We start from the raw sequence: 14,588 nt of genomic DNA on the forward strand, positions 1-14,588 counted from the left end.
TGCAGCAGATAAAATGTTCCTCTGTGTGCAAATCTGAAGCAGCTCTTCCATGACGTTGCAGAATTTTTTTTTAAAGCTCAGATCGAATCATCGCCACACAAACAATTAACCTCCAACAGAAAACACCACAGCGTCCCACCACAGGAGCTCACGTGCGTTCTCACGTGCACAGCAGAACCACAGAGCACATGGAGCTCAGAGACTCACCATCAAAACAAACGGCAGCAGTGTGGCTGCAGATGCTAATACAGATGTGGTGACCAGGCTGAGGCCCGAACCGACCCGAGGACTTAAACACTGATACACCGTTCAGTAGCAAGCTGGAGCTTCACTACACAGAGGTTCCTTTTATTAATGTCATCAGGTTAATTAAATTCAGAAAACTGTCAGGTTCAGCTGCTTTGCAAACATCACTTGGTGCAGTATTTGGTTAAACTGCAAAGAATACTGTAGCTACATTTAAAAAAAGAAAAGTTAAGATGGGGGGGGGCACTAAAATATGTTTGAATAGTGTAAAGTACAAATAAAAATGTTAAAAATAATGGCACATATCTGTAAAAAAACTTATGGAATTTTAATTGATTTTAACAGAGTAAAAATGATGTACTATCATGAAAAAAAGGAAAAATACATTAAAATATGTTTGAATAAAGTAAAGTGAAAAAAGTAAAAATGATGAAAATAATGGCAAATATTTGTAAAATAATGCCATTTTGACTGATTTAAACAGTAAAAAAATGCTTTCATGCAAGAAAAGGGGAAAAATACATTAAAATATGTTGAATAGTATAAAGTTAAAAAAAATGCAAATATGACAAAAATAATGGCAAATACTTGCAAAATAATGGCATTTTGACTGGTTCATTTGATTATTTTGGGGTTGAGAGGGTTACACAACTTTTTTATTTTAAAAAGTTCAATTTCTGTCAATCGTCTTGATAATTAATAGTGACAGATGTGGAAAAAGCTTATAAGGTGGGAATGAGGAAACATGTAGAGAACAATGTAAAGGTTAGAAGAAGTTCTGTCCTTGAATATATTGTTATATACTGCACCATACACTGCAGGCCATATTGCTTTAGTGAATAAAAATACCACTCGCTCTGTTTCTTTGCAGCACATTAAGGTCTTTGCATACTCAGTAGAGTCTGTAAAAGTTACATTCCATAAAACATGAACTCACCAAGTGATCTGCAATCACTTTCAACATTACACCACCGTTCAAAAGTTTGGGGCCACTTAGAAATGTTCTTATTTTTGAAAGGTCGTTTTTTTTCAATGAGGAAAACATTAAATGAATCAGAAATACAGTCTAGACATTGTTAATTAATGTTGTAAATGTTTATTCTAGCTGAAAACGGCTGATTTTTAATGGAAAATCTCCATAGGGGTACAGAGGAGCACTTGTACTCCTGTGTTCTAATGCTACATTGTGTTAGCTAATGGTGTTGAAAGGCTAATTGATGATTAGAAACCCTTGTAAAGTTATGCTAGCACATGAATAAAAGTGTGAGTTTTCATGGAAAACATGAAATTGTCTGGGTGACCCCGAACTTTTGTACACTAGTGAATGTTTTATGCAGAAAAACCACAAACCTCAAATCAAAATCTCCATTTCTAAGATGGAAGAAACTCATCTGACCGACTGAACGAATCCACCTGTCTGCGCTTTTCACTCCTCTTTTTTGTTTTTCAGATCTGTTTGGGTTCATACTGTCCTGCACAGAACCACGACCCAGATCAGAGAACCCGCTAAAGCCCGTCCTCTCTCTGCCCAGCGTCTTGGCGAGGATCTGGCGGCGAGGCGAGGCGGGGCGCGGTTCGGTGTTTTTGGCCGGTTGAGTCACGACCACAGGGGACTGAGCGGAGGCCTGGCAGGGCAACGGCGGCCTCCACTTCAAACGGCGTGCGGTGGCGAGCGGAGCCGGGATCCACCCTGCTGATTTATTAGGATACAGAGTCACAGAGCAGCAGGCTGGAGCTGCCGCTGGAACACTGAGGTGTTGTTCTGCACTTTTACTGAGCAGCTGTCTGGACAATGTAGCCGGCTGCATGGGAAAGTTCACCCAGCAGAACATGTGAAAATTATGGTGCAGCGGCTGTGCAGGGCAGGGCCGAGGGCGACGCTTTCCTGGGAAAACAACTTCAGCTTTAAGATAGCAGCATCTTGTGCTCCTCCCTGTTGGTAGATTAATCACTTTTATGATCCTCTTCTGTCACTTTTTTGCACACATCATGTGTTATCCTGTATAATTTCATCACAAAAGCCAATGTTTTCTTTCCTGCAAAGTGTCAAAACGTTACTGTGTCCTGTCCCGTCTTCTATGCTGCACATAGACTGTATATAAAGTGGACGTAGCATCTGGCTCCAGAATTGAAGCAAACCCGGAAGTGTCAAAAACTTGCAATATCACGCCGTCCGCTAGGGTTGGCTCCAAAAAGCTTTTTCTCCATCGTCCCCAATTCATTTTTGGAAAAAATAAAATTTGATAGACTGATGTTCTACAGCTCAGGATTTTTTTCCCGTTAGTTTTCATGGTCAAAATGAGAGATCAGGTGGCCGATCTTAAAATAAATCAATACTGAATTTTAAATAAATCGTTAAAGTTGGTGGAGCCAGGGGGCGTGGCTATACTTGATTGACAGCAACAGAAGCCTCTGCGGCAAAATGTGGGCGGGATAAGAGAGTCCTCAGCCAATCCTGCCCCTAGTTGCTCTCTGGTCCAGCCTGTTTGATGACGCTTTTTACGTCACTGGCTCCAAAAAATCCAAAACGGCGACCAGGAAGTAGCAAAATCCGGGCTTCATTTTCTCGGCGTTGAAACCAACGGGTGACGTCACGGTTAGTTTATGCCTGGTGCTGCATGTTCTTAATGGTTCAAACTCAAATTAAGACACAGAAGGTCCTGTCAGAGTGTTAGATTAGCTGATGTTATTGGACTCCGTTAATCATGCTCTGAGGCGTTAATCTGTACAAATACACCAGATTTCATGTTTGTTTTTATCCACAACGTTGAATCTTTGACCAATCAAACCGAAACTATCAGTGAAATTAGTGGAGTTGAGCAAAAACTACAGTATTTGCATCTTAAATATGAATCATCTGAACATCAAAACTTGCCAGTGGGTTTCAATTGAATTTTATTTATATAGTGCAAATTCACAACATACACTAGCATTCAAAAGCTTGGGGTCACCCAGACAATTTCATGTTTTCCATGAAAACTAACACTTTCATTCATGTGCTAACATAATTGCACAAGAGTTTTCTAATCATCAATGAGCCTTTCTACACCATTAGCTAACACAATGTACCATTAGAACACAGGAGTGATGGTTGCTGGAAATGTTCCTCTGTACCCATATGTACCCATTTCCAGCTAGAATAGTCATTTACCACATTAACAATGTCTAGACTCTATTTCTGATTAATTTAATTTTATCTTCATTGAAAAAAAAAATAAGGGCATTTCTAGGTGACCCAAATTTTTTGAACAATAGTGCAAATGTCACATTACAACAATTAAAAACAGCTCTTCGTGTGCAACTATATCATGTTAGCTCTGGTCTTCTCACCCTATAACTTTATGAGTGCAATAACAGAAATGTAGCACTAATATTCTGCAGTGCAATATTTTTGGGTACGATGTGCTAAAAATAAGAGATGATATAATTATGGAAAATGCTATTAGACTGAAGACCAGAAGTAAAACATGTGTACTCAAAACACAATGATATAAATGTATTATAAGTTATGTATTGGAATAATAAATTGATCACAAAATAATAAGGGTAAGATGTAGAGCAAAAAAATCTGAACATGTCTGGGCATGTTCTCTGTAAAAGATGACCTAATGATAACTGTCTGTGCACGTCTTCTGTAGAGTGAGATGTAGGTTGAAATATGATAACCTGACGTAATGATCTGACCAATAGATTTAGAAAGCTATAATGGTGTCAAAACTGTCTCTTCTATCATACGCCCTATAGATATGGAAAAATGACCAACGCTCACAGCATAAATGACGCCGCACAGCTCAGTATCTTCAGTTCTTATTCGGGTGTTATCAATGTTAAGAATTACTCGTGGATTTTTTGTCGACAAATAAATCTTGTTGCCCTCCATATGATGACTTCTGTTGGGGATTTTTTTTGAAGAAAAAACTTTTTAGATGTTTGAAACACGGTCAAGTCATGGACTCTGGCCTTGATTTGTAACTGAGTTTACACTTTGTCAATAAAAGCACAATTCTACTCATGTACATTAGCCATCATGCCATTTCTGTACACATGAAAGATGTGTATATTGCACCTTTATTTTGAGCTTTATTGTACTTTTTGGCTTCTTCAATGCCTCATTTATATCTAAGATGTGAATTCCCCACATAAAAGATCACCAACGTTTATCTAAGCTTTATCTTATTCCTTTTGCACCACACCAGTCTTGGAACTTTTTGATCGACCATACCGTACTTTGCCGTCCTGTCATTTGTCATTAAACTGTGTTTGTCGTGTCACATCATCGTACATTGTGTTACATAACGGCACCTCCATTATCTGCACACTTTACTTGTGAAGCTGAGTTTGCCGGAGGTTAAAAGCAGCTGCAGTAAACTGTTAATGATGCGCCTCTGAGCAGCTCATTACTTTTCATTAGGGAGAGGTGTCACGGCTGTTTGTCTTTTGTCTCGAACAAAGCGGCAGATTCCCACCATGACGGACCAACAGCTCTTCCCTGTCGCGGTTAATTAAATTCCAGAAAGAGATGCGGTCGCATGGAGGAGGAACATTTCTACTCCACTGTGTCACCGGCTTCTCTGTCCAAACAGTCAGAACATCCCCAGGGGAGCTGGTAGATATTTCCTGAGATAGAATGAGTTTTAAAAAAGGAGGCTGCTGACCTCACCCACAAAGCAGATAGACAGAGGAGTGATGTCATGCTCTCAGCCTAAAATGGGAATGTCAGAAGTCCAAGACCGGCCTGTTTCCTCAGATTTGAAACATAGGAAGCTGCTCTAAAAACAAAACCGATGCAACCGTTTGTCTCCTGATTTAGTGTAATCTTTAACCCTCTGAACCCTAAAACTCACCGGTAGGTTTGAAAGGCATGCTGTCTTTAAAAGATCGCCAAATTGACACAATTCACCAGAGTCAGAAACTGTAAATACAGAAATAATTGTTGGATTTCAATAAATTATGTGAATTAAAGTAGTATATTTTCCACTTGCATGAAAATAGTAACCGTCTAAACCACAAAACATTTGCAGCACAAACTTTCTTTCTAAAATAATCTGCAAAAATACAACATTTATGACAGCAGCAAGCTGGAAAACAGAGAAATTGTACAGATTTCAAACTTTTCAAGTATTCTTGAGCCACTAATCTGTGACTTTCTGTTTCATTGGGAATATTAACCAGCCTAATCACAAAGCCATGACTCAGCAACAGTCCCATAATGAAAATTAATCAACTATTCAACTGAACTGCAGGCCATGTATTTATACAGAGAAGACAGTTATGGAAACAAATTAAGAATGTGAGAAGTAAAATATCTATAGCAGGTGGAGTTACCATTTTTTCCCATCATTGTTAACATCTGTAGGCACATGGGAAAAGACTTGACTTGGTGATTCCATTTTTTTTTTTTTTTTTTTTTTGTAAATCAATAATTGAAAAAAACTAACAATTCTGGCCGTTATTTAAAATGGTTTACGGCATTCTACCTGTGTCATACTGTACAAAAGACACTTTTAAGCTCTTTCTCTTTCTAGTCATGTTTGTCCTGCTTCCATAGAGGTGCAGGGGTTTATATTGCTGTGAAAAATGAGCCCACAGTGAGTAAAAATATGATATGAGTTGGGTCATAACGCAAAAATGTTCCTACTGTGGGGCTTTGCAGAATTATTTGTGAATAATTGGCTGATATTGCAATTTTGTACTGGAATAAATTAAACAAAAAGTGCTTTAGAATCAACAGTGGTGTGCATTTCATTTGTCTTCCAAAATAAGACTGATATTTACTAATCTTAAGCATGTTAACACTTAATCTAATGTGTTTAATAGTAATAATTTAGGCCAAATCTGTAAAATGAAACTCTGTCACTGTAAAACTTTTTGATCTGTTAGGTTATTGAAGGTGTTTCATTTCAGTAATTAGGTAAAATCTGTAACTTAACAGTGTTTCTTCACAAATCCTGCAATGAAAATGTCTGTAAATGTAGTATTTTTGTGATACATTTAAATCAAGTCATTTTACTTTAATTTTGCAGATTTGACCAGTGGTTTGACCATGTTTTTTACAGTGTCCACCGACGAGTGTCAAAATAAAAACGCTGACTGTAGCAGCTTCAGCACACGTTGCATGATGTGACATGACACAGCCTTGAATGTATGTATCTTTAGCATCTTTAACCGAGGCTGTTACTGCTGTGCTCATCCAGTCGGGGGAACGAAACCCCAAACCTCCGACCAAACTGGTTGTGTCAGGTCGCGCCACCGCAATTTCATTTGTCTACAAACTGCAGGACAAGTCCGACGCCAAACTTTACCCGTGGACTCAAATAAACAGGCTGTGCTAGCAGAAACAGTGACTCAGCCGTGGACTCTCGCAGCTGCTTTGGTCCTGCTGCCTGTGTTTGGTCTACGGCATAATCGTTCTTTCAAGGGTCCGACGATCACGTGTGCAATCAAAGTCTGGCTACACCCTTCCCTGTAGACTTCACCGAGATATGAAGTACTATCAGCAGGAAAAGACACTGAATCCAAGGTAACGTTTACACTGACTGGTGTTCGGACGTGCAAATCTACAAAAAGCTGCTCTGAGCATCCAGAACACCTGGAGAACCTTTGATATGAAGCCCTGCAGCATTCGAGGGAACATTTCAGACACATATTTGGAGCTTAGTGTTCCAAAATGTGCTAAATGTGCAGAATATTCAGTGTATCTTACTGGCAGCAAATTCCTCCACAGGCTGCAATCTCAGGTTTTGAAAACACACTGACCTCGATGATATAGTCGTTGCCGTCTTTTCCGTGGACGGCTTTCACAGCACAGACGTCAAGGCCGCCAAACATCTCGGCGCAGGAGTCCACCCACATCCGATATCTGGAACAGAGTCACACCAATAACTGAATGAAAAACCAAGAACGCACAAACAATCATCTCTGGAGACAACATGAAGGACAGATTTGGGTTTAGAGGATTCACAGATACTAATAGCCTTCTGAGCTCTGGAGCAGTTTGACTGTTTTCTGTTCCTGTCACATTTTTACTCACTGTAGTCTCATTTTTCACCAGAATTTAAAGTGCAGTATCTCAGTGGAAACAGAACAACCATGACTAGGAGCAGAGAGAACAAAGAAATCTCTCTTGTGCAGTATGACAGTTATAATGCCATAAATCACTGGAAAAGGAAAAACAAAAGCTGAATTTGCTTGTATTACTTCCTTTACAAAATTTAAAAAAGTAAAAAAAAAAAGTAAAGCATTTTCCCAAACAACCACCGGTGCTTCCCGATTCTACATAGTATTCATAAGTTAACATTTGCGTCTTTAATTTGTTAGGAGACCATATTTTTTCTACTATCTTTTCTGTGAAACTCAGTTCAGACCTAAAGAATCACCATTGGCTTTACGGTTCTGCAGAAAAGCACAGAATTTTTGGGATTTTTACAGAATCTGGCCAAAGCATGCAATGTATTTTCATAAAATTTTTAAATGTGTCCTGTAAAATGAAGTGTTTTTGCTGAAATATGACAATTTCAGGCCGAGATTTGGTTAAGATTTCCTGCTAAATGGTGCAGTGCAAATGAGAATTTCAAAAAAGTTCAAAATTTGATGATTTGTTCGTTTCCATGCATGTGTTTCTGATAAATTGGACAATTCTGAATATCCAACTTTCCTTTTAAAAATGCTGGTGGGTTTTGGAGCTCAGAGAGTTCAACAAATCCCTTTTTTATAAAAAAAAGTCTGAGACGATTTCACTTTCAGATTTGCGCTTAAAAGTTGAGTCAGTGTGCGTTTTACTGAAGACCTTTTTGCTTCAAAATATAAATCATGAAAAAAAATACTGAATCACGCAAATAGATTTTTAATTTCCCAGAAAGTCTCTGAGTCAGTCAGCGTACCTGTCGGTCATCGCGATCTGTTCCAACATGGCCGACCCTGTGTTTGCCTTCCAGTTACCAGAAATGGACGTTCTCCTGAAAAATTAGAAAAAACAAATAAGCATCAGGATATGAATCAACCTGCCTCCGGACAACATGAAAGCCACTCACAACATCTGTTTGTGTGGCTGAAGAGAAAACCTCGTCTGTTCATCAGTGACCACGAATATCGCCTGCACCTACACGTTTGTGTCAGAGCCCATTAAAAACATTTCTCATGATGAGACCGTGGGAAAGCAAGATGAGATGGCTGGGCAACTGTTTAGATACAGAGACCTGAAAATGATTAAGAGGATGTTTACTCAGAATCTTCGTCACTAAATGCTTGGCGGCGCGACGTCTCTTGATTCCAAATGAGTGTTTAAAGAAGGAGTTAGACCAGGAAAGTGCAGAAACTGATGCTGAAAACAGGAGCAGAAATCTTAGAAGAGAGCTTTAGTGTAACTGTGTGTGCATTTAATTAGGGATGGCACAAAATATTACAGCAGTAGTATCAGATTGTTTCTCTAATTTTCACTGCAATATAAAGTCTGGCACCTCTATAGAAATAAACAAAATCATGACTAGCTCTAGAGAGAACTAGAACACATCTATTGTGAAGTTTAACACAATTAAAATGCCATGAATTATATAAATGTGACTGTTGGCTGACTGCAGCTGAGTTACTTGTTCCCACAATTTGGAAATCCGTTTATAAACTTCTCATTTTGGGCAATTTTTAAAATTAAATTTCCAAATTAGATTGATTTTGATGAAATGGTACAATTTAAAGGTTAGATTAAGTTTTCTGATGGAACAGCACTATAGATGAGTGGTTTAAAGACCAATGAAAGGTGAAAACAAACACATTCATAGTTTTTTTTCTTTCAGGACACAATATACCAATGCTTTACATGACCTTCTACATAATATTTTTTTATATTTATAATTTCTTGATAACTAATTTACCTCATTGTCAAATCCTACAACTAAAACTGTCACATCAAATTCAAGAAGCTGCTTCACAGCTGTAAAACATACCTGCAATTCCAACGGTGGCCACTAGATGCCGGGTCTAAAAATCCCTTGCTTCAACTGAAAATGCATCAAGTTCTCTTTAAAAATACTGAGCAATGTTTTTATTTCCGTGAGTCATTATGATTTGAGTCCTTAAATTCATGCTAACAAGTTCACCTGTGACCATATTTGAGATTATTCTTGTTCTCACAGGATGGTGTTTTGTGATATTTTGTTAAATTTTTAAATATGATTCTGTCCCCCTGAATTTTTATGTGAAAATGGTGAAAACATGACAGATAGTTGATCAAAACAGGAGCTTTGTAGGGAGCTTCACTCTATCTGTGACAGCCTGGAAATGCACTTGTTGAACTCCACACACTCTGACTTTGTAATCAACCAAACATTGGCAGGCGGCGGTCTTACATGTAGGCCTTGTAGTTGTTGCCGATCTTCTGGATGCGGATGTCGTACTTGGACTGGACGTAGGGCTCGGTGGTGGCGTAGGTTCCGGCCAGCGCCACCACGCTGGTGATGTCCTGGAAGTCCTGTTGGTTTTCCACTTTAATCTGTGGGAGAGACGCTACTTGTTAGCGAGCGGCTAATTACAAAGCATGCCGTTAAAGCTGGCAGCGGCCACTCAGGATCCCACAGGAATCTCACACTTGTACACAGGCCGGGATAATGAAGGGTCCCTAGATGGAAACACTGCCAGCGGCGGCTTTGAACTACGTCACCTCGCTCCCATGAAGTTATTAGACAGTAGACTGCAGACGGAGGGAAAATTACGCAACGTTGCCCGGCAACACAAAACGCATCCATCGCATAAATTTTCAGCAACTTTTTTTCACCGAAGCCTTTAGATAATGAGGTAACAACGAGGTGTGACTGCGTAACGCTGACACAAATATTTACCCCTCAGAGGTACTTCAGGGGAAAATATCTGTCAGAATTTAAGACCCCCATTTACTTTGATCTACAACACTTCTTGTTTATTCAAAGAGGAGTCACATGTCAATTAAAAAAGCTTCAGTTTGATTTGCTTTTTATTTGGATGATGTTTCTACAGATGGTTTCTTTTAAAACCTTCTGAACTTCAAACCCCATGGCTATGTTCTCTTTAAAGCAATTCTCAAAATTACATCATATTTCAGAGCCAGATATTGTAAAAACAGGCAGAATTTCTAGATTTTTAAGTTTCCGATGGTCCTTGAAGTACTCATCGTCGACATTTGTTGGACAATGTAACCAAACCAAAGCTTAAAATCAGGCTATTTTTTTCAAATTTGCATCATTTTACACATAAAAATATGAGCATTTATCAGAAAAAACTCTCTAAATACTAAGTACTGTGGCAGAAAGCACTACTTTGGGAGGAATAAATCTTTAATACCATAACTTTCTGGTTAAAAAGCACTATGTGGGTAGAATAAACCTTTAAAACTATACATAGTTATTTAAAAAACAATATTTAGGTGAAATACACTTTTAAAACTACAAGTACTTGGACAGAAAATAGTATTTTGGTTGGAATAAACCTTTCGAACCACAACTTGTTAGTTTGAAAGCACTACTAATTGTTGACATCTGTTGGACAACTTAACCAAACCAAAGCTTAAAATCAGGCTATGTCTTCAAAATTGCATCATTTTACACATATGATTAGTAAAATACGAGCATTTATCAGTGCTCAAAAATGTCAAAACAGAGAGAATTGTCATATTTATAACTTTCTGATGGTTCTTGAACTGCTCATCTGCAATGTACCATTTTGTTGGAAAACTGAACCAAATCAAAGCTTAAAAATCAGGATATTTGATCAAAATTGCCTTCCATTACATATATGATCGCATTTATCAGAGCCAGAAACTGTTAAAATGGAGAAAGTTGTTTGATTTTTGACTTTCCAAAATTTCATGAACTATGTATAATTCTATCCAGAACATTAACCCAACCTAAATTTTGGTTAATTTCTAAGGAAAAGATATGTTCTTGGAAATCGCTCTATTCTACATGTATTATTTTTAATTAAAAAAAATCTGAAAAAAAAATCCTTTGCACTAATCAGATTCTATGAAAGACTAAAAATTTTGCACATCCCAGTGCAACTGTGATGATATGATTGACCTGACTGCGAGAAACAGTCATGTGACAGAAATTCAACAACTTTTCGGCTGAGCTCGAGGCAACAGATAGGAGACGAATATGGAAACTAAATAAAAATGTAAGCAATAAAATATATACAGTATGTAGAGTCATCATTTGCATTTTCCAGTATTGGTAACACCCGAGGACATTTGGAAAAATGCTTCACATGTTGATTCCATTTTTTTTTCCAATGGCTGGAAAATGAAAAATCAGACAAATTCTACTTGTAGTCATGGTTGTGCTGTTTCTATAGATGTACAAGACGTTATATTAGAGTGAAAAATAAGCCCACAGTGAGTAAAAATGTAACGAGAGCAAAAAACGACTTGGAATTTAGCTGGTCAATTAAGTTAATGCAAAGATTTATGAGGTGCATTCCATCAGGTCGTGGGAAATGGGGAATCTTGGCAGACAAACCCGTCAATCGACAGCTTTAATGTACGGCTAGCTGTCAGAGATCGATGTCTGAGATGCTAAAATGATTCAGTCCAGAGCTTCCAGTCACTCATCAACCATATTCCTCACTGGTATCATCACAGAGGAAATGGTGGGAACAGCGACATGCCATCGTGAAAAAAGACAAACCAGATAAGAAAAACAGGCCCTTTTTCATCTTCTGGGGTTTGAACTCTTTATTTATTTGCAGGATGGAAAACTAATCCAAACCAGGTTTTATGTCCTTTTTCTGCGTTGTGCCACAAGGTCTGATTGTGTATAACATGAGTAAATACTGTCTCGCCTCTAGATCAACATACAGACGATTCAGAAATCTGTTATGGTTGTTGCTGTCAGACAGATATTTCGTGTCTGTCTCTCTGTTAATGTGCTTTAAAGACGGGATGAAGGAGGTTTCGGAGTTTTGAAGATGGAGTGGAAACCCAAGACACAAGACACTTGCGTCAACATGTGACAGTTTGTGAGGTCTTAGGAAACGGTTTCACAGCACGTTTACAAGGATTCCACTTTCAGAGCATTTTCACATACAAACAAATCCTTCAAACCGCTGAGAAAGACACAAATTATCTGGGTGGAACAAAGAAATCCCTTTTAAAAGTGATGCAACCTTCACCAGAAAATGAAGAAGAGAACGGACTGTAGGAAAACAAATAAAGGGAAGCTTAGCAAGAGTGAGAATGGTCGAGAAACAATAAATGCAGGGTTGAATTTTTAAAAGAAGGGCGAGTAACTTTGATGGTTTATGTGGTGCAGTAAACAGTGTTGACACTTTGAAGGGTAAAAACATGAATGTGCTTGTGGAAACACGACTAAATCAGTGAAGTTTCTAAAATGAGCTCAGAAGAAAGACGAGTAAATATCTTCAAGTCAATGAAGCGCATGTCAGACGAATTCAGATTTAAAGGTGCAGCACGAACTTCACTTCTTTATTATCTGAAACCCAAAAGTAAGTTCTATTTTTAAAAAAAAAGATTTTCGCTCAATTTTGAGAGTTTTATGTTTTCGGATGTGGGAATTTTTGTGTTTTCAACCCCACAAAGAAGCATTTAAAGCATTAAAGAGATATTAAACCTCTCAATTGGCTTCCCGGATAAGACATGAATAAATAAGCAGTTAAAGCCATAACTTGGTAGTTAAAAGTAATATGTAGGTAGAATAAACTTTTTAAATGATAAGAAAAGTACTATTTCCACAACTTTAATTCCATAATGTACTAGTTATTAGACAGTCCTGTTTGAATGGAATAGAATGACAGTTTTAAATAGAAGGTCTGGACAGAAAATAGCATTTTAGGTGGAAAAACTTTAGAACTGTAAGTCATTTGGAAGACAGTAGTACTTCGGTGAAATTAATCTTTAAAATTATAAGTACTTTGGCAGAAAGCAGTACTTTAGGAGGAATAAACATTTAATCCCATAACGTCCTGGTTAGAAAGCACTGTTTGGGTAGAATAAAGCTTTAAAACTATAACTACTTAAGCAGAAAGTATTATAGTATAGTATAGTATAGTAGTAGCAACTACTATACTACTACTAGACAGAAAATAGTACTTTGGTTGTAATAAACCTTTAAAAATATAACTAGTTTGTTTGAAAGGGCTATTTGGGTGGGAAAAAAACTTTAAAACTGTCAGTACTATTTTGAGGTGGAGCGAATCTTTACAACTACAAGTACTTGGACATAAATTAGTATTTTTGCATGAAGCAAACCTTCAAAACTATTGTTTGTTACTAAAAAAAAAAGCACTATTTGGTTGGAAAAGACCCTGAAAATCATAAATACTTGGACAGAAAACAGTTTGTCATGTGTATTGTTATTCATGCTCGATTGTACCGTTTACTAAATGATATAGGCGTAAGTGAATGGAGGCATTCAGGTCACTTCTTTCATACTGCATCGCTAAACATCTTAACCTTCAAACTGAAGAACTGAACCTTTTCCCATTTGCAGCGAACGGGCAGAAGAAGAAGCAACAAAACCAACCGAATGAAGGGATGTGAGTCACAGTTCACGTCATGGCTCAGGAGGTAGAACCTGATAGCGAGCAGCAGGTCCAGCTCTGAGCTGTAAGCACCAAAACCCGTCCAGAGAATTACACAATTCCTCTGAGGAACCAAACCAACCATAATGATGCAAGCAGAAACAGAAGGTACGCCAGAGAAGGTGAAACACTGGCATGGAGGAAGAATAACGGCGCCGGGTGGAAAAAATCACGTCATGCTGGTCAATGTTCAGACAAAATGACACACTTGCGACAATACAGAGGTTCACTGGTGCAACCAACGTAATGGGAAAAGTGGGTAAAGTGCTGCTACTGGTGTCAACAATCAGATGAAAACAGGTCAAATGAGCAGCTACATTTGAGACTATCAAGTTGTAAATATGAAAACAACATCCAGGTAACATCACCAAGCTAATACAAGCATATTCTTAGCATTTGTTAGCTCTTTTACTGGCCTTAGAAGTTACAGTGACATCGCACTGCCTATAGCAACCTTAGGATGAAAACTACATTAAGAAACAAGAAAACACAGTGCCTCATTTTACTGTAAAATAACTACCAATGAGAAAATGGGTGTTTCATAATATGCATTCTTGTTAGAAATGTACACATTAAGTCATTCAGAATTTAGTTTGCCATTGCCAACTCCTAATCTCATACCGTTTTCAAAAATAATACACACACTAAGTATATTATGGTCATTAAAATCAATTCAGTGTAGAAGTTTGACAATTTAATCAATAGAAAAAGATGGCAAACTCCTGTATTCTCAACATGCAAGTCAGAGCATGTACTGAACATTAGCTGTAGTACTGCGTTGT

General features: G+C 37.9%; 1 protein-coding gene and 1 long non-coding RNA gene across 3 annotated transcripts in view; one reads left to right on the plus strand and one right to left on the minus strand.

Annotated features, from left to right (window-relative positions):
- LOC127536682 (uncharacterized) overlaps positions 1 to 5,974 on the plus strand; it is a 28,277-nt gene extending 22,303 nt beyond the window's left edge. The window contains exon 2 of the long non-coding RNA XR_007945784.1: positions 1,697 to 5,974. This is a non-coding gene — a long non-coding RNA (uncharacterized LOC127536682). The remainder of the gene's footprint in view (positions 1 to 1,696) is intronic.
- The window catches only part of LOC110947979 (synapsin-3-like), a 154,613-nt gene that overhangs the window by 16,196 nt on the left and 123,829 nt on the right, over positions 1 to 14,588 (minus strand). For both annotated transcript variants that reach the window (XM_051957584.1, XM_051957653.1), the window contains exons 8-10: positions 9,588 to 9,730; positions 8,127 to 8,201; positions 7,003 to 7,105 (exon numbers count right to left, since the gene is read on the minus strand). In XM_051957584.1, coding sequence (XP_051813544.1) covers positions 7,003 to 7,105; positions 8,127 to 8,201; positions 9,588 to 9,730 — 321 coding nt within the window. The remainder of the gene's footprint in view (positions 1 to 7,002; positions 7,106 to 8,126; positions 8,202 to 9,587; positions 9,731 to 14,588) is intronic.

The sequence above is a fragment of the Acanthochromis polyacanthus genome, chromosome 1 (genome assembly GCF_021347895.1).
Source record: "Acanthochromis polyacanthus isolate Apoly-LR-REF ecotype Palm Island chromosome 1, KAUST_Apoly_ChrSc, whole genome shotgun sequence".
In the NCBI taxonomy this organism is placed as follows: Eukaryota; Metazoa; Chordata; class Actinopteri; family Pomacentridae; genus Acanthochromis; species Acanthochromis polyacanthus.